This window comes from Lepisosteus oculatus, chromosome 5, assembly GCF_040954835.1.
Source record: "Lepisosteus oculatus isolate fLepOcu1 chromosome 5, fLepOcu1.hap2, whole genome shotgun sequence".
In the NCBI taxonomy this organism is placed as follows: domain Eukaryota; kingdom Metazoa; phylum Chordata; class Actinopteri; order Semionotiformes; family Lepisosteidae; genus Lepisosteus; species Lepisosteus oculatus.
In genome coordinates, this window is record NC_090700.1 from 34,941,216 (window position 1) to 34,965,330 (window position 24,115).

General features: G+C 41.6%; 1 protein-coding gene across 4 annotated transcripts in view; it reads left to right on the top strand.

Annotated features, from left to right (window-relative positions):
• The window catches only part of magi3a (membrane associated guanylate kinase, WW and PDZ domain containing 3a), a 153,757-nt gene that overhangs the window by 107,063 nt on the left and 22,579 nt on the right, over nucleotides 1–24,115 (top strand). For all 4 annotated transcript variants that reach the window (XM_015342712.2, XM_015342711.2, XM_015342709.2 and 1 more), the window contains exons 5-10: nucleotides 3,540–3,743; nucleotides 7,953–8,121; nucleotides 11,019–11,098; nucleotides 13,256–13,313; nucleotides 14,964–15,070; nucleotides 22,845–23,033. In XM_015342712.2, coding sequence (XP_015198198.2) covers nucleotides 3,540–3,743; nucleotides 7,953–8,121; nucleotides 11,019–11,098; nucleotides 13,256–13,313; nucleotides 14,964–15,070; nucleotides 22,845–23,033 — 807 coding nt within the window. The remainder of the gene's footprint in view (nucleotides 1–3,539; nucleotides 3,744–7,952; nucleotides 8,122–11,018; nucleotides 11,099–13,255; nucleotides 13,314–14,963; nucleotides 15,071–22,844; nucleotides 23,034–24,115) is intronic.

The window sequence follows — 24,115 nt, forward strand, 5'->3', positions numbered from 1 at the left end:
TTTCTCAATCACACTTTCTTAATATAACTGTCCTTTTTTTAGTCTGATACAGCACAGAGGAGCGTATAATCGGTGGATAGATCAGGACACGGAATGTGTCAGCTATTCTCCTGTGTGTGAGTCCTAGTTCTGCTTCTTCAAAAAGCTCACTTGACCCTGTGCCATTTGATTATGGACCAGACAGACTCCTACCACTCTTTCCAATATTGATTTTAGTTTCTGTGCTTCAGAGGTAGATAGGGACGTTACCTGGGTATTAGCAATGTTCTCTTTTGGCTGCCTGCATATTTTTTTTCTATTTTTGAAGAGCTGCCAGCTCTACAGTTTATCGTCAGCAAGCATTTAAACAGCCTCCCCAGGACCATATTAATTTAGCAGACAGAGACCTTTTCAAAAAAGATGCACTAGCCAAAAAAAAAAAAATGTTTTCACAATGGTATAGAAATGTCACATTGCCAGGAAAAAAAAAGCCTGGCAAGAGTCTGTGCAGCTCCAGTGAGCGTTCTGATGAATGCTCCGTGCTGCCAGGACTGTGGGGAACTGGAGGCTGCTTCATTTGAGGTGCAAAAGCTGAGACAGACTGCCCTCCGGAGTGCCAGGTCAGTGTCTGCAGGGGCCTGTTTGTGCACAGGGTTGCTGTGTGCTTAATGAGCACTTCTCCTCTCTGCAGAATCAGACGTGAATAGGCCCGATGCAGAGATTGAATCCCCTCCCCCTCTGAGTGGAGACATGGTTGTGTGAGTGGTCTAGCACGGTAGTGATTGGAAACGTCTGAGAGACTTAAAGGCAGCACTGGGGCCCCCTCCCCTCCCCTCCCAAAGTGATCTCGTTTCTCCCAGCAGTTCAAAGACGCGCTGCCCAGGTAAACTGGACAGTCCTGCTTCATGTCTGGGGTGTATTGCGGCCTTGCATCTACTGCCTGCTGGATTAGGCTATGGCCCTCCTCGGGCCTCTAAGGATAAAGCAGCTGCTGAAAAGGGGTGGATGCAATAACTAATAACAGCAATCACCTCTCCTCTTGATACATTTCACAGACTGCAGTGAAAGATGAACCATGACAAAGCGTGTTACAAATCTTTTTTGAATTATTTGGTCCCCCCCCCCCCACCTCCTATGTTTTCTAATGTACATTCATCTGCAGCTTCAGGCTCTGTGTTTATGAGCAATTAATCATACCAAAGCGACATGTTGATAAATGTCTCCCGTGGCTGGAGTCAGGCACAGATTACAGAGCTGGTCTTACCTTTCATCTTGATCACTGAACCCTTTTATAATAAAGTCATCTCTGAGAAATGCAAATGGTTGTCTGCATGTCAGGCTCTGACACTCTGAATTGCACATTAAGATTGGAGGAAGGCCTTGCAAACCCAGCTCATTCAACAATTTCTTTCACTGCTAGTGAAATCAACACAGATTTATTAACCCAGTATCGTAGATCAGATGCAAAGTTGGGAGTGTAGCCAGTGCCTGGAAGATAGTTATTTCCCAGACTTTATTTCAGTAACACTGAAGGCTGACACACAAAACACTGATTCAGATGTGCTACAGGGGACTGCTGCCAAGCATCCGTATGGTTTAATATTACTGAATGTTGAAATCTCAATGAAAGCCACTTTTTTAAGACTGATTTCCTTCTTGGCTTACTTTGTTTAGCAGTGACACTAGGAGAGGTGAAATATTTTTTTACTATTAATGTTTCATTAATTTCCCCTTTATTTTGCCTTAGTATTTGGACTTCTTAATTCAATTTTGACTCATACTGTACAACCTACCACTCCAAGACCTGGAATTTGCTCATTATTTTTATTGAAAGTGCCCTGTAGCAATTTATTTTTGAAGGGTGTTATACCGAATAAGAATTTGCCCTGGATTCATCTTGTCAGTATTGCTGCTTGACTCACGGTGCAATTTGTTCTTTACAGTGAATAGCTTTGTGATATTCAAATACGTTGCTACCCCTAGTGTGTTAATTTGATAGAGTTGAAGGTTCACTAGTTATGAATTAAATTAAAAAGACAAATTCCCTGGTGGAATCTGTTTTGTATACATAAATTAGGGGGTTTAATCAAGGGTATAATTAATTTTAATTAAGGGTTTCATGTATGAATAAATTAAATTCAGAACCATCCCTTTTATGAGATTTAATGTAAACTAAATCTCTGACATTTTAATACACCAAATTAGACAACAATTTCCTTTATTTAGGTTGGTGATATTTCTGTTGAAAGACAGCAAGCTGAAGCCAACATTCATCACAATGCTAACGCTGTGGTCTCCCAGATAAGAAAACATGGCAATGAGGTTATTAAAGTGACACATACTGTCAATCTTTCAGGTTGGCCATTTAAAGGAAGACAAAGAGGAAATGCTATGATAATTGTAATTTGTTGATCAGGTTATGTTAATAGTCATGAGTGAAAATAGAAATATGGCTGTCATTGTTTTGTAATTTCTGTATAAGTGAAACACCTTGAAACAATAAGACTAACAGCTTCCAAAATGACAGACATTAGGAGTGATTCACAAGTTGTGGCTTTGAGTCCCACTAGAGTCAAATGTGACTTATACTGTAAGTGTATATCAATTTCAGGCCATTAGCTCAAGGTGTGTGTAGTAAGCTATGGGAGATTTTGATATGCAGAATTTGATAGTGAATATGTAGTGGGCTTCTGAAACTTGTTTTAAAATTGTACTCATATGATGTTGGTTAAATCGTTCCAAAAGAAATGTTTACATTAAGATATGTTCATTTTCCCAGAGATTTGATTTAAAGAGCTTACTATGTGTCCCTGTCTCCGTATTTCACAGTGTTAATGGTGGATGCTATTTTCAAGCAGTGTGATAAACAGACTGTGGTGTGAAGTGGTTTTCAAATACAGCCATGAGCTATTTGCTGTTGTGAAACATTCTGAGCCAAGGATGTCGGTGTCAGGGCCTGTTCTACTGTGTACCACACAGTGGATCCATGTGTCCGCTGATTTTATGCAAAAATTGAGTATTTTCTGTAAAACAGTTTTCCTGGAATCCTAAAAGAAACAGGTGCATGTCAAACTTGGATCAATTTGTTTCTAGCAGCCAGTTCTCACGCTCTCATTAAAATAAAACAGATTTGTATTTACACTCTTAGTTTACAGTTGTAATGATCATATGATTTGGGAAACTGTAATCGGTAAGAATAGCAAATGTATCATTGTATCATACAGAAGGTATTGACTGCAGTGAATTTGTTTTCCATCTGACCTTTGTCAGTGGAAGAGTCTGACATCTCATAACATGTAAGTTCCAAGTTTAGCAGAGTTCAGTAAAAGTGCATGCTCTCTCATCTCTCTGAAACATGAAAAAAGGAAGATTGCAGAAGGGGAGGGTGTAACACCATGTGGAACTATGTCATGGTTCAAGGATGGGTAGGATTCTACTAGCATTTTGTTTCCTCTTCCTGTTCATAATCCTGTATATTTCGTACGTTTGGTCGTGTGCTATTTTCAGCACTACAAAGAAACGCGTAAATCACGTTGATTACTTACTGTGTGTGGTTTCAGGCAACTACTACGGCACTCCCAAGCCCCCAGCAGAACCCAGCCCGGTGCAGCCTGACCTGGTGGACCAGGTTCTGTTCGATGAAGAGTTCGACCCCGAGGCCCAGCGCAAGCGCACCACCTCTGTCAGCAAGATGGAGCGGAAGGACAGCGCAGCCCCCGAGGAAGAGGAGGAGGAGGAGAGGCCAATGGTCAATGGGCTGACAGGTCAGCTTGTGGTCTCTCTTCATCTCTGAGCTTTCAGCTCCAGCTTGAATGTCCTCATTCAGTTCGCACTTCACACTCATCGCCAATCGTTTCCGTTTCTTCCTAGCATTTTTGTCAAAGGTGCTCTGCACCCCAAGATACAACTCAAGCCAATCAAAGGACCCCAACAATAAGTGTTTTGATAGTGTGGCAGTGTCATCTGAATGTTACACTTGTATAACTTTGACATTTAATACAAATGTCTGAGGTGCTTTTACATATCGAAAAGCACACAAACATTACATTTTGAATGGTAATTTTCCACCTAGATTTTCTTTGAGTCCCAGAAAGACAGCTGACATGACATGAAAGAAACATGACAGGCGTAAGACAGCTGGTCATCTTAGTAAAATAGGACGTATTTCCTTCACTTGTTGCTGACTGTACTGTACCAATCGATAACCTACAGTATGACCTTTTTCCTACCTCTTCTCTCTGACCTCTGACCTTTCAGTTGTCTTGGTAGAAGAGAAAGCATTGGGGTTCCGCGACACAACTGATCTTTTACTGCCTCATGCTGTAAAGGAAGAGGGGGATTATGAGGGAACCAGGAAAATGCAAAGCCAGATTCTTAAGCACCACTGCTACAATATCAAATTGCTGATAAAGCCAGATTTTCCATATTGAAATATCCCTCTTCAACTTGAATAACCTGGCAGAAACAAAAGTATGGCAATGCTGAAACCACAGATTTGACAAATACAAAACAGCTATTCCAGAATCCTGATTGAAAATATTTCATGTGTTAATCTGCATCTGCAGTTAGACTCGCAGCGCTTACCACTACCCTCATGCGAACTCTTTTTAATGGATGTGGTCTTGCTGAGAGCCCTTCCTGTTTATAAGGCCAGCCCTGATGAGCTTGATGTTTGGTTTGGAGCTTGAAATGCCTTCTCGGAGTCAGAGTCATAGCCTGGAAACGCCACACACAACAGGCTCCTTTGCTGCTGGGCAATGCAAATCATGCTCTGGACAGCAGCCATCTTTAAACCTGAGTAAACTGTTTCTTCCCAGCCACCAGACCAAAGGGCAGCTCACACACAAAACCTGCATTAAATAGTAGTTAAAACATCCACCCATTCACATTCAATGCTTTTGGTATTGTTTGTCCAGATATCAGCTGGGAGAAAACCAAATATTATCAGCCTTCCTAGTCAAAGAAAAATGAATAACCTGTAAGAGCGGTATTTGCTTTGGGCTGTGTACATACTGCATTTGTGAAATGCTGGTAGGAAGAAAGGCCGACCATATGTATGAGAAGTTTTGGCTCCTTAAGGGAAAGTTAAACCACATGTAGGCCATTTGTAGTTTATTTTCATATGTGAGGTGCATAGGGTACAGAAATGATGGCACTTTCTGCCAGGAGAACAGTATCTGAGAATTGCTATGCCTGCTGTGTAACTGTGCTGCAATGTATTGTACCTTTACAAACGACTATCCTATTGCACGGTCTTTGAAGGATGTTGGTAGGCATAATTTTAAGGCCTCTGTCGCTATACTTTAACTTGTTTTTCTCCAAGTATCATTTAGGTCATGGCGATCATGCCAAAGCCTGCAGTATCCTGCAGGAGTGCCCCAGTTTAGACTGATTTGATGGAATCCATTGAGAAATGCAAGAGATCAGGTTGTAATGTCTCGTCATGTCGACCCTAGCAATGTTCTTGCAACATTACATACTGGAGTCATCACAGCTGTATTTTTATTTAGTTTTCTATTTGACAGGGACATAAACAACAGCTTTCAGAGGCCCGCATTGTTGTCTGAGCCTGTTTTTTACTTTTCAACACATGGAATGCTGTGTGTGCAGATGACTGTGTGTGGTATTACTTTTCTTTGAAATATAGTTGCCTCAGATGTAAACTTGTATTTTAAATTTGGGTTATATTCCAGCACTAAGGTCAGTTAAGGAAAAACACCCTAAATTCCGTCAGATTTTCCTTTCCAAACACTTCTTCTGATATGCATGACATTTCTGAATTAGTGGTTTGGAATTTGCTCGTACTGTATATTGGTTCTGGTGAAGTTAAAAGGAGACAAACCCTCAATGCTCACTGCCATTCCCGAGCACAGGAGGTAGCAAAACCAATGAAAATGAGGTGCCTTGGGCTCTCCAGGGTAGCTTCACCATTAAAGCCTCAGTGCAGTGAGGTCTTATGATCCAGATGTTGCCTGTTTGAACCTGGGCTGTGCCCGTGTCCGTCAGTGCCTGGGATTCCCCAGACTGCAGAGCGCTGCAAGGGTGTGATGAGCGTGATTCAGCCAGCATGCACAGCAGCAGCAGTGAGCTTGGCAGTGGATTCGGTGATAAATGTACTGCTCCTCCAGTCAGTACTAACAGTCTTGTACGGAGCTCAGAGATCACAGCACCTGGAGTGATGAATGGCTCTGAAGGGTGGGCATGTCGGAGGAGAGCACACGCGTGCAGCGTGGAGGCTGTAGTGGCAAACAGAGGAGACTCACAATTGGCAGTTCCGCTTTTGGAGAGTAGAGAAATTGTAGGCAACTGACAAAAAATATAAAGAGAAAAATAAAATAAAAGGTTTCTGGAAGACGGCAGAATGGAGGAGAAAATAGTTTTTGCCCAGGGTTTGCAGTATGTAGGTCTCAAGGTTTTATTCCTTTTCAGGTCCTAGCAATACCTTGCAGTAGTTTCTCACAAATTAAATAAAATGTCCTATTGTTAATTTTCTTTATTGATTTCTCTACAGATCGTCACTTAAATAGGGGTTAATTGTAACAGTGGATTATTATCATCATCATCATCATCATTATTAATAATAATAATAATTGCTTACACTTATAGCGATTTTCTGGACACTCCACTCAAAGCGCTTACAGGTAATGGGGACTCCCCTCCACCACCACCAATGTGCAGCATCCACCTGGATGATGCGACGGCAGCCATAGTGCGCCAGAACGCTCACCACACATGAGCTATCAGTGGGGAGGAGAACACAGGGATGAAGCCAGTTCAGAGAGAGATTAATAAGAGGCCATGATTGGTAAGGGCCAATGGGAAATTTGGCCAGAATGTCAGGGTTATACCACTACTCTTTTCGAGAAATGCCCTGGGATTTTTAATGACCACAGAGAATCAGGACCTCGGTTATACGTCTCATCAGAAGGACGGCGCCTTTTTACAGTATAGTGTCCCCGTCACTATATTGGGGCATTAGAACTCACACAGACCACAGGGTGAGCGCCTCCTGCTGGCCCCACTAACACCTCTTCCAGCAGCAACCTTAGCTTTCCCAGGAGGTTTCCCACCCAGGTACTGACCAGGCTCACACCTGGTTAGCTTCAACGGGTTGCCAGTTGTGAGTTGCAGGGTGATATGGCTGCTGGCTGTAATTATAATATTACAATCCTCTCATGTATATACTGTAGCACTTTGAGATCCTTTACAATGAAAGTACTCAGATATCTGAAGGGACCTGCTTTATCCAGCACTGAAGTGCAGCCTCACGCTGGGTGATGTGAGGTAGCCAGGATGTGCCACTTCAAAGCAGGTCAGGAGGATAAGTGAGAAACTGCTTCATCAGTTGAATTTTGGGGAGACTTCATGTTGACCACATTGTGCAACTTTAAATCAGCCAGGACACTGGCGTTATCACCTTTACTCTTGCACAGTGTCCTGAGATCTTTAATAACCAAGCAGGGAGGCCTCAGTTTAATGTATTAATCAAAGGACAACACTTCCTAAAGCATAGTGTCCCCAGTCACCATACTGGTGCACTGGTGTGGAAAGTCCGGTTTGCCAGGTTTTCCCTGGACGACTCCTGCCCCCGTACTGACCCGGCTCTGGCTTCTGAGATCTGATGATGAGTTGAGGCTCAGAAGTGACAAAGCTGCTTCTGTTATTCAGTGCAACACAATTGCCAGAGCTGTTTAGGTTTATGATGTCAACCAAATATAGATGTTTTAATTTACAGCTTCACATGAAGGTCTTTCACGAAGACATTCTCACAAAAGGCCTTTTTTTCCAAACGGCAGGCTCTTCTGCACACCTCACTGCAATGCAAATTGTGTGGTGCAGTATATATCCCAGGAGCTCCACTATCACTGGAAAGGATCAGTCCTGCAGTTTCAGCAGAGATCACGGTGAAACATGGCCAGAGTCGAGTTCCAGGAAGTCCCTGTGAGTTTACTCTGTGTCATCTCTCTCTCCAGAGCACAAAGATTCAGCCGAGTGGAAGAAGGCTGTGCCCAGCTACAACCAGTCGAGCAGCAGCATGGATTTCAGAGTGTGGAACAGCCTGCCCCGGGACGATAACCAGGAGCCTCTGCCCAAGAACTGGGAGATGGCCTACACTGAGACAGGCATGGTGTACTTCATCGAGTGAGTACTGCCCTGAGCCCTGTTTGAGCAGGAGGCTGCAGTCTGCGTCAGTCAAGGGTCTTGTGAGTGACACAGTAGTGGGCCGTGTTCACAGAGGTTTAAAACCATTGGAGTAATAGTTTCTAAATATGTTACACAGAAATGTTTTGATCGGCATCATGTGTGCATACTGTACGTGTTGCTGTCAAGATGAGGGATGAAATTTAAGAAATTGTCCTTACAAGGATAGCAACAAACAGCTGATTTGGGTATGTCCATGTTATGGGAATTATTTTTTGTAATCTAAATAGCGTGCTCTTTTAAATCAAGAATTAGCCTAAAAAGATATCTTTTGAGATGGTTTTCACCCCATGGAGAGTTTCACTTAAGTGAAACTTGACATAGATAGAAATAGTTAAAAAATACAATAAGAGCTGTTTTACATATACACGCCTGTAGACACGGTAGTTGAATAGAAAGCACTTTAATTAAAAAAAATTAATGCCAAGTGCAAACCTAAATCATGGCTGGTATTTTATCATATTACCAAATTATATTTGTAGAAAAGAATGTTTAAGTATTTAGTTTCTTCAATATGGATATTAAGCTGTTTTTCAAAATGAGTCAGTTATTCATTAATTTTGACCAGTTACTCCAGCTTGCCTTCTAAATGGCAATAAACAGCTGAAATATTGAATGCATGTCAAATAGCTGGCAATTATGACCTGCCTTATCAATCACTCCTCTTGAGTCCTGTTGAGTTTAAAAGGATGGACATAAGTGAAACAGTAGCACAGCATCACTGATTCACTTTAGTGAAGTAGAAGAACAGATCTAAAAACAAACCAGGCAGATGTTTGGATGTGAATGTACCAGGAGCTGGTTAAAAAGTAGGACTATCACAACTGATGCAAGAGTAAGATATTGAATGTGCCCTATAACCATCCATATTTTCATTTGTGAAGATGATGCTTTTTGCTAAAAAACGGCTCATAGTTTGTATATAGCTCCCATATTTTGATTTTGAATGATAATGTCAAATTTGGGATGATTGTTAAAACATAAACAGGTTGCAGAAAGAAAAACAACATAAAATAGTTGTGCAGTGTTCCTGTTTTTTTTTAGTTGCGCGAATGACCTATTGGGTGTCAGGTGTGCTAATAAGAAGCAGTGCTCAACCACTCAATATTTTAGCATACATCTGACTGACTAAACAGCATTGTACTATGAACAATGATGGTTATTCCTCAATCTGATATGTCTGAAGGATAATCTATTACTTGCTCATGCTAAGAGAAATGATGGACATCAGCTAAAAAACAGTTTTGAAATGTATTCAATAACCCGTTAGATAATTACTCAGCTTTGACTCAGAACCTCTTCAGCATGCAATATAGTTCAGAAGATGTTCCCTCTAAAAACAGATGCTGCACTTAGTACTAATACAATGTAAAGATTTACAGGAAGGTCAAATCAATGTGTGTTACATGTACCCAGAGGCTTAATAGTCTTAATAGAATCTCTAGTTGCCCAGGCAATACATTACTCCTACCAGTAAGTGACGCAGAAGGCAAAATAATGTCCATGTTCATTCTTTGCTTTGTAAAAACCTCTTCTTCTGACCTACTGTCTGGTCCACTTGGTCCAAAAGATAACCTTTCTTTAGGTATCCTGTGTGGGCATCCTTATTATGTGTTCTTACTTTCTTGAGCCTGTTCTTTGTCTTGGGAACAGACTGTGGCCTCACAGAATGCCTCACCAGTGGCCCAACAAGTTTATGCTGGTACTCCATAACCAACCCACTGTTGTTAAGCTGCACGGAAAGCTTAGCACATCTTAATGAATGCAGTTTGCTCAATAAACACTTTCTCAGTGACTTACAGTACATTAGCCTTATTCATAGTACACATGTGATTCCTGCAGTGTACTTTGTCCACTCTGTATTCTGCATGCGATGTTGCCTGCGACCCATGGTCCTGTTTCAGCAGGTGTGTGCTGTACTGCATGTGCGAGAAGGAATTTGGCAAGATTCTTTGATATTTACCCAGGGACTTCACGTATTTAATGAAATATTTAGGAATTTTGTGAAATCCCTGTTGAAATATTTTCCCATTTGTATTGTAACTTACAACTTGTGACAATTATGTTCACATGATGCATACATTTCTGCATGAGGACAAACATCTAATTTTTTTCTTCAATTCTGCAGGCCATGGTTACCTTCAACGTAGTCCCAATTTCTCAGTTTCGAAAGGCAATATTCACCCTTTTCTTAATGATATCTTTGTTTTTGAATGTCTGATGATTTCTTTGCCTCCTCTACAAAATGTATGGCATACACACAGCTCAATGGTCAGAAACACAAGAACACAAGAAAGGTCCTCTCTCCACTGTGACCTTTCGGCCCCTCTAGCCCTCTTGGTAGCATAGAGACTAGTCTTCTTACATATTTAAAAGCAGGATGCCTGTTGACTCAGTAATAAGGAAGCCTTTATGTTGAGTTACTGCTGTAATGGAGATGTGTGATACCTGAACATCTGCATTTCTGGAGTTGATAGATGTTCTTTCTGTGCTGGTGTTCCGAGTTTGCACTTGTTCTTGGTAAGGAAACATGGGTGGCTTATGAGAGAATGATAGTGTCTCCCTCCTTTGCTCTCCGGAGGCCTTTCATAATCAGAAGAACTGCACTGTGACTTCTTGCATCCCCACGGTAGTAGTTAGTGACTAAGTAATCCAAGGATCTCGTCCAGTATTTTCTTGAAACAAACCAGGGTAATCGGCTTCCACACCACAGCTAAGGTAGATTGAGCCCTACTCCCACCACCTTTTGTGTAAAGTGCTTCCTGCTCTCAATTGTAAATGCACTGGCACCTGCAGGGCTCAAGAATGGTTTGGCATTTCTTGCCTTCTCTCCATAGTCACAACACCAAAACCACCACGTGGCTGGATCCTCGGCTGGCCAAGAAAGCCAAACCACCGGAGAAGTGCGAGGATGGAGGTGAGTGTGAGCTGGTCCAAGGGCACGAGCTCAGCATGCATGCAGCGACCCCTCACTGCTCCGTGGTCCATTTCAGTGTCCACTAGGATGCAGTGTCTCAGCAGGCTTTTGTGAGCAGAGTCAGGTTTTTTTTTAATAAATCAGTAGCTTGCAGCATCATTCTGGTGATGAAGTTGCAATGTAAAATGTATTGGGTTGCTGGAGGCATCATCAATCTGAGTTGGTTGCAGGTTTTACAGTGTCACCATGATGCCATCCTAAAGGGCAGTAGAGTGGTGCAGTGGTAAGGGTTCTGGACTCATAACTGGAAGGCTAAGGGTTCAAATCCCAGGTGAGATACAACTAGAGTACCTTTGAGCAAGTTGTAGCTGAATTGTTGCAGTAAAAATAAGTCCTTGTGAATAAAAATGTTAACCAGGCAAATAAATGTAAATGTCCTAAACGTGGCCATTACTTCCAGCTGTCCCTCATTTTTAAAGGTCTAGTGTATAGTTTTAAATAAAATTTAAATTCTTCCTTCACATGCTACTCAGTATTGGAAGGCATAGAAACTACAAAATGAATTATATTATTAAAAGCCAGGTGTTCAGCATGATTTTGTTTTTCCTTTTTTTTTTTACCAGTGGTTGAATTTAAATATGTACAAACAGAATATGTATGAACAGCAGAAATGAGAAAATGAGAGAAATATTTACTTAGTTGGAGGGCAGGAGCTGTAGATCTGGGTTTCTGTTAGTGAGCCTCTATTGAGTCATATTTTTGTCTTTATGGGCACATTATGAAATGAAACATTCGTATGCACATAAAATTCAATTTATGCCTACTGTTGCTAATTTTTCTTTTCAGTACTTTCAAAATGTTAGACACTTGAGTAATAAAAGGAAAATTGCAAAGCAGCGTGTGGGTGTTTGTTTTCTCCCCTGACAATTCCTCCCTTCTCACCTGTTACGAGTTAATTGGGTGTTCAGATATTTTTACTACCCAGATGTATTTTGAAAATGATGGTCACAGATCCATATACAGTAGGAATCAGATGGAGCAGCAGAAGAACATACGATTGCCAAAAGAGGGAGGCCATTCTGCCCTTCTGTTCCACTTGGTTGCTAGGTGGTTATTTTTTTACAAGGATATCACACAGAGTAGCTGTTTCCCCTAGGGAACATGGCTGTGTAGCTTGTTCCAGACACCCACCATTCTTTATGTAAAAAAGTGCATCATTCAGTAACTCCCAAGATTAACACGCATTAGTATTTTAGATACTTGCTCTGAATTCGGATGTTGATCACATGTAAAAAGTTATAATGGTATAGAGAAGTGTTGAGGGTTAAGGACAGGACTCAGACATGTGATGAGAAACCATACATCGGATGTTATTGCTACAATATCCACCTACTGTATAAATCAGACACTTGTTTATACCTTGTTTAAGTGTCATAAAGGTCTGGAGCAGGATAAGATCATAAAAGCATCCTTTAATACACTGGTTCTCAATCCTAGTTCTGATGGCCTACACACCTATTGGTTTTTGTTCCAGCCAAGCCCTCTATTACACCACCAAACCCTTCATTGAGATAATAATAAGATCAATTTGAACTGTTTGCTTCCAGCTTAAACATATTGGAGCTTTAACCATTGTATTTTGTGAGTGAAACAAAATCCCAGTTGTGACTAGGAGTAAAATGCAAATATTAAATTGAAGCTACTTCTTAATTGAACCCTTATTTGATTTCATCAAGGTGGGATGTAATGGGAACCTGCAGGTGGGTGGGTCACCAGGACCGGGACTGGGAACCACTGCTGTGCTGGGACAATCCTACTCTTGGCTGCTTTGCCGTTATCTTTCTCACAGCTCACAGCCTGTGCACTTCATTGCATTTTCACACTTCTGGGTCCTTATACAAACAAAGGGCTGACAGGGCGCATTCAGCACAAACATGAATAAACAGCTTTCTTTTTAGAATGTACTACAAGAGACAACCAGTGGGCTGAATAAGATCTGCAGCACTGCTTCTCTGAAAGGCTGTTTTAATGTTTCCTCTTGCGTGAAGGGCTGTATTCACACTGAGGGTTCATCACTGAAAGCTACAGGCTCACAGCTGAGAATTGGGCAAGTACTTCAACATGGTCTTATTGTATTATTGTGTTTCCTCTTTGCAGAGCTCCCGTATGGCTGGGAAAAGATAGAAGACCCGCAATATGGCACCTATTACGTTGAGTGAGTTTGCTTGCCCATAACCTGTGTCCGGGAGCATCAGGCTGCTCAGCATAAATTACACTAGTGGCGGATCTTTGAAATCTTGCAATCAGAGCTAAAAGCATGTGGATAAATTATAGTTTTAACGTGCTCAGCAGCTGGACGTGTGATAAAGTAATTGCAGTTTCTCCTTTAGAGATTGTGACTATAAGTTACAGCTGTTTGTGATCTGTCTGTAGGAGGTGGACTGGTGTGGGTGTTGGGGGTGGGCTGCATTTATTTTATTAGCGGTGTTATACGCAGTGGGTTTGATTGTGTCTGTTGGTCCGCTCCCTTGTTGGAGAACATGCACAGCTCGCTGCTCACATGCACTAACACGAATCCCCAAGCCCTCCTCAGAGACACAGGACTCGTGGCAGTGGGAGTGGGGGGAGAACCAGGTGTGGGGATTCACTTTCAGTCTCATCTTTGTTAAGGCAGAGGGAAGAGAGAAAGGGAGAGAGAGTTTTCTTTAAAAGAAAAAGAAAAAGGAAACTAAATCCTTGATTAGTAACAGTTACCAGTAGGCAGAGAAGTGGAATGAAGAAGAAATTGAATGCCGCAGGTTGTGTTAGGAAGCCCCAGCATTGTCGCAAGAAAGGATGCTTTCTTTTGAATGAAGGTTGTCTCTCCCATTATGCCCTTACTGTGGTTGCAGTTCCAGCCAGTACTGTTATTTATCACTGTGGGCTCTTTGCATTCATTCCTAGTTATATTTTACATTTTCCTTTGGTGGTGATATAGGCTGGATCCATACAATAACACACATATAACAAGAAACCCTGCTTAGAAACTGGAGTATAAAATAATCAAGCTCTTTCTGTTTACAGTACATTACATCTTGTGGCTTAGAAGTAAAAAGAATGCAGGGTCAAAGCGCTTGACTCTGTTCGTAGGAGACATAGCATCTAATACAATTTGCACTTTGTGTTGGAAAAAAATGATTACAGAAACATAACATCTATGCAGATATTTCTACCGGCATTGTCATTTTCAAAATGTGAACACCAGCATTTCTCAGCCTTTTCCATTCCAACGCACACTTATCATATATCAAACTTTTGTGGCACACCACTCTATGTCCCACACGTCACCAGCCCAAGTGCATTATTATTTTTTTAACTTATTGATAATATATCATTTATTCATAGATATGTATTATTTATTGATATTATGAACAAGCCTTTGTGATGAATGTACAGTACAGTTATGTCACCCTGGAAGGAATGATGTCCTCAAACCGAAAAAAACAAACTTTCACCTCACACATGATTCCCACCTAAACATTCTTCTGTCTTGTGTTTACATGCCAAACCTGTAACACAACATTTTTCTTACCCCACAAAGCAGAGAGAAACAATAGTTAGTTTAGAGGTTGGAATGGGGTGCTGCCTCAGTCTGCGTTGGCTCCATAGGAACAAGTAAGGGTCCACTCCAAGCTGAAAAAGAGAGAGGACAAAACGCCACGTTTTGGCAATTGAGCCTTCTTCAACTGTGAGTGAGAGAGAGTGAGGTGGCTGTAATGTAAGGTGTTGGAGTTCTCGCTATTTGAGAAACGCTGGTCTGTCCTAATCTTCTACAATGCGCTGTCTGGTTGATGTTCAGTGGCTTGTATTCCCTGTTGCACTGCAGCCACATTAACCAGAAGACCCAGTTCGAGAACCCGGTTCTGGAGGCCAAGAAGAAGCTCAGCCAGGAGGCTCCCGCTGTTCCCCAGCAGGGGGCAGCACCCTCAGCAGGTACCTCCTCTCTTTCCCTAGGGGCCTGTTGTGCACCTTTTGATCTCTGACTGTACCTCCTGACAGATGGACTCTTTGAGGTTTGAGCCAAAACATCAGCATTAATTACACTACAGGGTGGCAGGATTGCCTTTGCAACATAACCGGGTAGGAATATGAAACACATGGCAGTTCTGACCTTAAAGTCCTTTGGTTGATGATAAGTGCAATTTAATGTCTCGCAGCTTTGGTTGTTGATAAAGAAAGCTGAGCTTTCAGTTTACAATGTCATCAGGTGGATGTCAATATGTAATGTGTATTTCCATATTCATATCGAAAACGTTTTGGAGAAGTGGAATGGAAAACGGGAGGAACGTTGGCACAGGGTGTAGCATTGTTGCCTTGCAGTTCTGGGGCACCAGGTTCAATCCCAGACCTAATAAGTTAGGTTCAATTCCTAACTTAAGGCCTGGGGTGCTATCTGTGTGGAGTTTGTGTGTTCTCTCCGTGTTTGTGCTCCAGTTTCCTCCCACAGTCCAAGGATATATGGTACTGGCAAATTAATTGGCTTCTGGGATAACTGGCCCTAGGTGAGAGTATCTGAATGTCTGTGGTTGTGTCTGTCTGCACTACAACAGACTGGCGTCTTGTCCAAGATGTACCCTTCCTTGTGCCCATGACTTGCAGGCATAGGCTCCAGCTTTAGATAAATACCCAGGGCCTGATGGTATTACACCCTTTGTATTTAAGGAACAAAATGTTATTTGTATTTGTTATTTGACATTAACAGATCCCTGTAGCCATTCATAAGAGGACAAATCCAATAAGTCTTCTTTAACATGAAATATTATGGAAACAATAATTAGGACTCAACTAGAGGATCATCTCATTTTCAAGGTCTAGTCACAATTGATTTAGAAAAGGTAGGGCTTGCTTAGCTATCTTGCTAGGTTTGTTTGACAGTCAACAACAGCAATGAATGTGAACATATGTTTGCATTCTTTGCTGATATTTTTAGATTGTGTGTAAAATTTAGATTTTATAAGGAATTTTGATATCATAAAGGATTTGCCTAGTATTGAATTGAGAGCTAGATATTACAATAGATAGAAAACTAAATACAGATCCTCAGATTGGTATGATGTCACTGGAGGAGTGCCACAGGGATCTGTACTAGCACTACTGCTGTTCTTAATCTATATTAAATGATTTGATTCTAGCATGCTTTATAAACGAGGCAGGTTTATAGATGATGACAAAATGTGAGGATTCAAGAAAAAATCAAGACTGGGTAAACACCTGGTAAATGACATGATACATGCAAAAAAATAAACTATTAACATAAGATGAGAAACGCCAAGCATGAAGAAGCTGCCCTTAAAATTCCATAAGTATTGATGCTGACACATTAGTTACATCTTCTAGACAATGTGGAGCAGCAATGAAAAAGCAAAAGGAATATAAATGGAATTTAAGATGTATAATTAAAAGTACAGAACTTAAATTAAGGGGTGTTATGATAGAAATGTAGAATGCACTTGTAAGACCTCATTTAGAGCATATTATGTGCAGCACTGATTGACATATTACAAACAATATGTATTATCTATCGTAAAACCCTCTGTCCTAGCTACATTCTGTTAACGGAGTTGTGGGTTCTTGTGTTGGCGACTTTGAAATGTTTGTTGATAGTGCATTCAATTGATTTGCTGATAGTTGTATCAAATTTAATATTGCACTCGCTTTAAACATGTTAATGGTTCTTTCTTGTTAATCATCACTTCAGTCTTAAAAATGCCCTAGAGACATTCACATACACTAACAGAGATATAAATACATAACCTTGTTGCTCACACATTCTGTGTCAATTAGCTAAATGCTTGCAGTAAATGAATTGCTTCTCTGAGGATTAAATACACCTCCTCCTAGTTTCTGAATCTGTAGCTTCACACCTCTCTGTGCTTGTTGGCAGCCATTCTCACACCTTGCCTTGCATCTTGAGTTAATGAAAGACTGGAGGATGTGAGCCCTCCTCAGACTGGTTTTTCTTCCCCTCTTCGTTTGTCCTCCGATTCCTAGTGGCCAGCACTACACACAAGTTTCCATCTTTATGTCACACTGCCTTGACAAGATGTACTTACTGTAGATCCAATGAAATTTTAATTGCTTTTGAAATTAAATACACAAGCACTAACAGTGAATATGAATAAAACGGACACTGTATGTTGTCTTTGATTTCTACAGTGTCAAAGAGGACCATGAATAAAATATAAAACAATTATAATATTATGGATTTGTAAGATTAAATTGTAAACTATTTAAGCAGATTTATAGTTGTGCCTTAAATGGCTTTAGCACAGTTTTTGTGAGCTTTTCTAGGAGTGAATATCTGTTTGCAGTGCAAATTTATGTTGTTGCACCATGGGGATGCAGCATTATTTTATAAATCCTGCGGCATTTGGAGTGGTTTTCAATAATTTCATGGGTTTTGGGGTGGCAGCTGCTCCAAATATGCAATAGAATAGGGAGACATAGTATTGACTCAGAGCCTTTGTTCAAGCTACAGTATGCATTTGCGGTGGCGGTCCTGCACAATACTTGCACTTTAAAAGTACAGTAGTGGGAAAATACGTCTTTTACGGGGTTGGTTTCTTTACTGAATGTATTGATGTCAGAGGTCCTCCACACCTTTTGGGGGCACTGTGGCTAATATGCATTTTTTAATGTCCATTTAGAAGTACCATTCACTACAGAAGTTCCCATCTTCAAATGCTTCTCCAAGCAGGTGAACTTGGCAAGATTGGGCTCAACATTTCTTGGCTCAGTGATATAGAATGAACATTTTCCAAGGAAGTATGTAGCTCCTTTTTAGACATGTTTTAGATAAGTAGATCTAAGTTTCTGATAAGAAATTGAATCCTGGTCTTCCCCAGAGAGTGACAAAACGCATCAAAGTAGCACCCATATTGCAGACTCTTCAGTGCAGAATGATCTGTCCACTTCAGGACTTGAGAAAAATAAAATAACAAGAGCGTTAGTAAAATATGAGACGTACTCCTTCTTGTGACAGATCTTGGTTTATTTTTCAGTGGGCACCTCGGAAGGCCAAGAACATTATTTACAAGCTTTGAGAGGCAAGTGAAATTGGAGAAATAAAAACCAATAGGAAATTAAATGACTCCTGGAAGAATTCTGGAAAACCATGACCATAAAATATTAACATGGCTCCTACGTAGCTCTACCAGCAAAGACTCCTTCTGGAGCACACATTCGTCCCTATGGTTAAATAATAACTTGTTCAAATTGGGACAGTATCATTAAGGGATTGGATAGGGATTTCTCCGGCAGTGGTGCACCGTTGTCTCGCTGTGGCTGACTGAGTTTTGTATTTAGCTAGGGCATTCTCAGCTCGCTGCATAACAGGGACCCCTGGGGTTTGCTTGAATGCCTTTGAGCTTTCAGCCTTTGAAGAGTGAGTGGCATCACTCATCCATCTGTTCCATCTGTTGCAGTAATCTGCTGTTGAACTATGAGAGACAAAGTGTGAAGGGAAGACAATGGTCATAGAGGACACAATTGTTTTGTAAATGTATAATCGCCAGTTATTTTTGTAATACCCATCCCAGTTTGGAATAGCTCGTTGTTTATTTAGCTCATTGTTACAAACCCCATGACTTCACTCAGGAGAGAATTAGGAAGTGCAGTCAGACTCCTCTGACCCGTCTGCTTTTGAAACTCTTGTCTATCAGAAGTTTGGTACTGCTAGGAGGAGATGTATGTCCCTCACTGCCAGAAGCACATGGCTGCATGTGTCTGCTGTGTAACTGAGGCCCTGGCTGACCAACACCCCCTATCTCTTGATTGTTGAACTTGAGGTTCAGCCAATTGATCATCACTTGTGAAATCCAGGTCACAGTCAGCTAGTACCATGACCCAAGCTTGAACCCATAATTAAATGCATTCAGCCGAGCAAGTGTTCATTTTCGTCAAAGACTGCCAGCTACAAACCTGGGGGAGAAAAGCAACAAAGCAGCCCCACATTTCAATATGATAAAAACGAAGAGCAAATAATCGAAACACACAGACATGCAGGTGTCCGTTTTATAATAACACAGCTGGCTAAAGTCATCATTTCCTCTGAACGGCTGAATTAATTCAAATATTTGGCAACTAATAAAAGGGGATTAGGAAAGAGCTGACTGAGGTCTGGTGACCAGGCTTTGCATTGCCGTGGAAAACAGCTGGAAGATCCAGAAAAGCCACTTGAAATGAGCCCTGAACATTGGGTGCACACTGGGGAACGTCCTTGTCTTTCTTGTGGAAATGTCCTGGTCCTGAGACAGTGTTAGTCTTTCACTTTTTTTGGTCATTGAGAAAATATCTCAGCTCTTCAGGAGCCGGCACTCAAAGAGTCATCCCTCTTCATCAAGATTCATAAATATAAATTAAATTGCTAATGGATGGTTAGACAGCAGGGAGTCCCATGTGTCGAGCTTTTAAATAGTGTTTTGACAAGGTTCTTCAATCTGACCTTGCAAAGCAGTAGCGGCACTGTACTAGCTTAGTAATTACAAGGCAACAATCCTTTTGACATTTATATTCTAATCTCAGTTTTAAAAAGCTGCCTATTGGTTTGGGAATGATGTGTTAATCATGTTGGTATGAATGTTGCTGCGCCTCTTTGCTGGTTTATTATTTCTGGAATGCCAAGTGTGTGCTCACTCGGAACGGCTTCCCTGTACTGATAAATTGAAGAAAAGCAGTTTAGTTATGCAGATCTATTCTTTTTAGCCCTCTTTCCTTTCATCGGCCATAAAATGCACTAGAAATATGTATGGGAATAAGAAGTTGCCCCTGCCTCCCCAGTGTGCCAAAACGAGGTCAGAGAGGAGTGATGTATTACGTGTGTGTGATAGTTTAGGAAAGGAACGGACACTCATAGACACAGGGAATGTGTATCACATTAGTTTCTTCAGGTCCCTAGTCCTTTGCAACTGGTGACATCTCAATAATGCTGTTCTGCTGCAGAGCTTTTTGATTACACTGTATCAATTTCTATAAAAGCATGCCAATTTAAATTAAGACATGTCAATGTTGATAATAGTGCATCGTAGATATTATATTCCTGTACAGTACAAAGGATGGATGTAGTCCCCAGTCATTCAGCTGAAGAAGCAGCCAGCTGTACTGTAGACTGCATAGTGAAATCTTAAGGACAGCTCTACTTGCCACAGGGAAGACTAATCACTCACTATACAGAAACTGCCAGCTGTCCTTGAGTCCTTGCTTATTCGCATCCTGTTTGACTCCGTACACATGGAGCACAGAGGTGAACAGGTTTACTTTGAAGTGAAACTATGTACCTTCTTAAGGGTCAGGACCTTTCTTAATCAGTATATCGCTATGTTGTGCTGTATGCTGTGTTTGAGGATTCTGCTCACATATTGTGTTGCACAGATACCTTGCTGCTTTCGCTGAAGGGGAAAAAATTTAACAGCTTGTCAGTCTCTCCAGCTGGACGGTTGAGCCGTTACTTTGAATTTAAAATGATAAAATACTAATTTTTCCCACTTTTTGTGTAACTGTGTCGTTAACTGTTTTCTGTCTTGGGTCTGCTTGTCTTCATGTCTATGATCAGGAGGAAAAAATTAAGTGTGGAGAAGTAGCACTTCTCCAGAGATTTAAAACTCCTTTCATAGATGCACATTTGTGTATGTTTTGACACTGAGGTGCACACACCAACATAGCCCTCTGACATGGAGAATTAATGATCAAGAGGAGCAATGTTGCCTTAATAAGCTTTTCCAGCGGTGTGAGTCTGGATGCACTGAACCACAGAGAACCACTTACCACACTGAGTTGTCAAATAAACATTACTTTTAAAAGCATTCAATTGACAAGCAAGGCACTTTCTGAGAGTGCAAGCGGAAGCCTGCTGTCACGACACTGCCAGTTCAAGAGTGGCACCAAGTCCAACATTGACCACGATTCTCCAAGTGGCTGAGCATCTCTTGGGCTGGTAGGCCTTGAGTCTTGCTTCCTGGCTTCTACCACAACAGTAACTCTTGAGACCAGCTAGTGTCCTGCTAGCTTGCAATGTCAGTGAGAGAATTGATGGTAACTGTCCTGTAAGGCAGTGTGGAGCTTGCAGAGAGTCAGAAGAGCAAGGTGTTTGATCTCCCCGTGTGGTGAGAGCACTGCAACTGTAAAACCTTAGTCATAGTCATAGATACTTTGTCTCTCCTGCTAACAGATGTATAAATAGCAAATGATTGACAAGTTCATTTTAAAAAAAGAAAACTCACTGCTGAAAGCATGAATAGATCTATTCATTATGTGTTTACCATTGGCTTAGAAATCTCACCTTTTCTTTAAGATGATGCTAAATAGGATAAATCTTAATTAAGAAGATGGATTGAGTGGCATCTTTCTTTTAGAGCTGTTGCTAGGTGCAGGACCAGAGCACCAGAACCTATTGCCTTTGTAATGAAACTTGATTTTAATGGAGCCTGTCAGTTTTAGAACCAAAAGCTTCTCAGAATAGTTACTGAGATAAATAAAACATGGTGTCAAACGTTTCAGCTGAAACAAAAGGACAGGCTGCAGATGGTATGCGGTCTGTGATCAAACTTGTTTCCATCCCAGCTTGGCTGTTTCGAAAAGTTGAAGTATCGTGGGATATAAAGAAACTGGGGAATCCATTCACCTGGAAGCAGTCTCAGTTACCAGAGGAAGATGCAGCCGTGTTCTCAGGCACAACTCACTGAGAAGACGTAAACATTTGCCCAGTGGGACTTGCTAGAGCTTGAGGATTTTTTTTGTGGCTGGCCATCTGCCTCACAATGTGTAGATTTATAGGTCTATGACGATAATGAAGGAACTTTATAAAGAAAAAAAAATGTTAAATGATTATGGCTCCCCCCTTCTCTTGGGTTCTCGGGAGCAGGTTGTTTTCTGTGTAGAAGTAAGTGCCCACCAATTTTAACACCCCATAAATGTTCAGCTGGCATTCAAATTTGAGGTCAGAATTGGGTCTTCTGTGTTGGACTTTGTAACTTGAATGAATTGTCAGTTATGTTCATAAAGCATTTTCCACTCAATGTACCCATAACCTTTGGGAAGAAATGAATATACTCTTCTGGGACTGCTGTCCTGAACGATGTTTGTGAAACCTCATTGATTGGATTTCCAAAATGGGGAAAACAAAAAGTATAAATACAGGGTTAGTCAAAATGCTGTCGACAACATTGACAGCTTATTACAAATTACACGGGTTACTGTTTCAAAGGAAAGCATGAATATCAAAGTTTCTAACAGTTAACTGACATTCCTTCGATATGGGCCCCACGTGTGACCCTGTACACCTCAATGCACTAATCAAATTCCTGCCACACTTTCACCAGCATATTGCTGTCAATCTGGTCGACAGCTGTAGTGACACATCCTCGCAATTTTTGCAGAGTGCAGGTAGGGGAGGCACAAACACACTATCTTTCACAAAACCCCATAGATGAAAATCTAAGGGGGTGAGGTCCGGTGATTTTAACTGTACTTGTCGACAGCATTTTGACTAACCCTGTACTTAGAGGCCTGTTCTATTCAAATTGCCACTCCCCAATGTCATGAAGATCTCAATATCATATTACAGGAGAAATCTCACCTCGACTCTTAGGAGCTGCAGGGTGCGCAAGGGAGCTACCGTGCGGAGACCTTGCTTGTGGTTGTGCTTTGGGTTTGACGCCGGGGCGCTGTACTCCTACCGTCTTCCTCACAGCTTCTCCTTTCAAACTCTCAGAAGAGCGAGCCCGGGGCTTCACCCGGGATCCGCTGCAGCTGCAGGGCACCATGATCCGCACGGCGCTGAGGAAGAGCGGCCAGGGGTTCGGCTTCACCATCATCGGGGGCGACCGGCCGGACGAGTTCCTGCAGGTGAAGAACGTGCTGCGAGACGGGCCTGCTGCACAGGACAACAAGATGGCCCCCGGTGAGTGCAGAGCCCACGGAGTGCTCCACGCTGTTGCGCTGAGCTGCGCGGGGGTCTGCGCTATTCCCGCTGCAGGGAAGCTGATGGCTTAACAGCAGCTAATGTCAGCCCCCCGGCTCTTGTGGAAGATGCAGTGACTGAACAGACAGGCAGGTTTTATACGTACGTCTGTTTATGTAACAGTCCTCAAAATTTATGTAAATGTCCTCTAAGTTAAAAAAGAGATGCCTGTTACGTGGCTCTTAGTTAAATGAGAGTTTGCAGGTTTTGTTTTTAGGATCTTAGAAATGTTTTGGATTTTTTGACTGGAACAGACCAGCAAAGAATTGTTTTTCTGTAACCCTAGGTGCCCTAGACGGAAGGTGTGTTAGGAAAATGCTGTGCTTTTAAAATACCAATCTAATTTTGACATGATGTGTTACGAACTGGGAGTGATGTCACGGGGTTCATGTCTACAGGGGATTTGAGACTTGAAATCACGCAAGTTCCCCTTGTAATCATTATCGCCTTCATGTTCCCCTGCCCGTGCATCCAGGCACACGACAGTACTGAATGTACTATGGGAATTGCCCAGCAGGGCAAGACTGAGAAGCTCTGTGCTCTGATAACACATTCACCAGTTTTTCCTTGGAGACAAAATAGAAGGACATGTCAAGACAATGCATCGATCTAACAATTGGCTGGAAACAATCAAGGACACTTTGGCTGTCCAAACCTGCATTAACACCAAATTAATTGCATATTGCATGGATTAGTAATTGCTATTCAACAGATTTTCCTGATAGAAACTTTGCAACTTTCTGCCTTTAGGATCTGCTTGAACTCAGACTGTCAGTTCACTCTATAAAATAAGTGTGAAATCACATTCTTGAGAAAGACAGGGGCATCACGTTTTGTGTTCCTTTTTGATTTTTTTTCTGCACCCAAGATCTTACCCAGGATTCATTCTGAGGTGTAGTGCTTTCAAAGAGCAGCTCTGTGTTGTATTCCCCTCGCGTGGTATTGATCCTGCCTGAAGCTGTGCTAATGAAAGGATGTGCTGCTCCTCCAATTGGAAGGAAAACAGCATGAGATGGATTGGC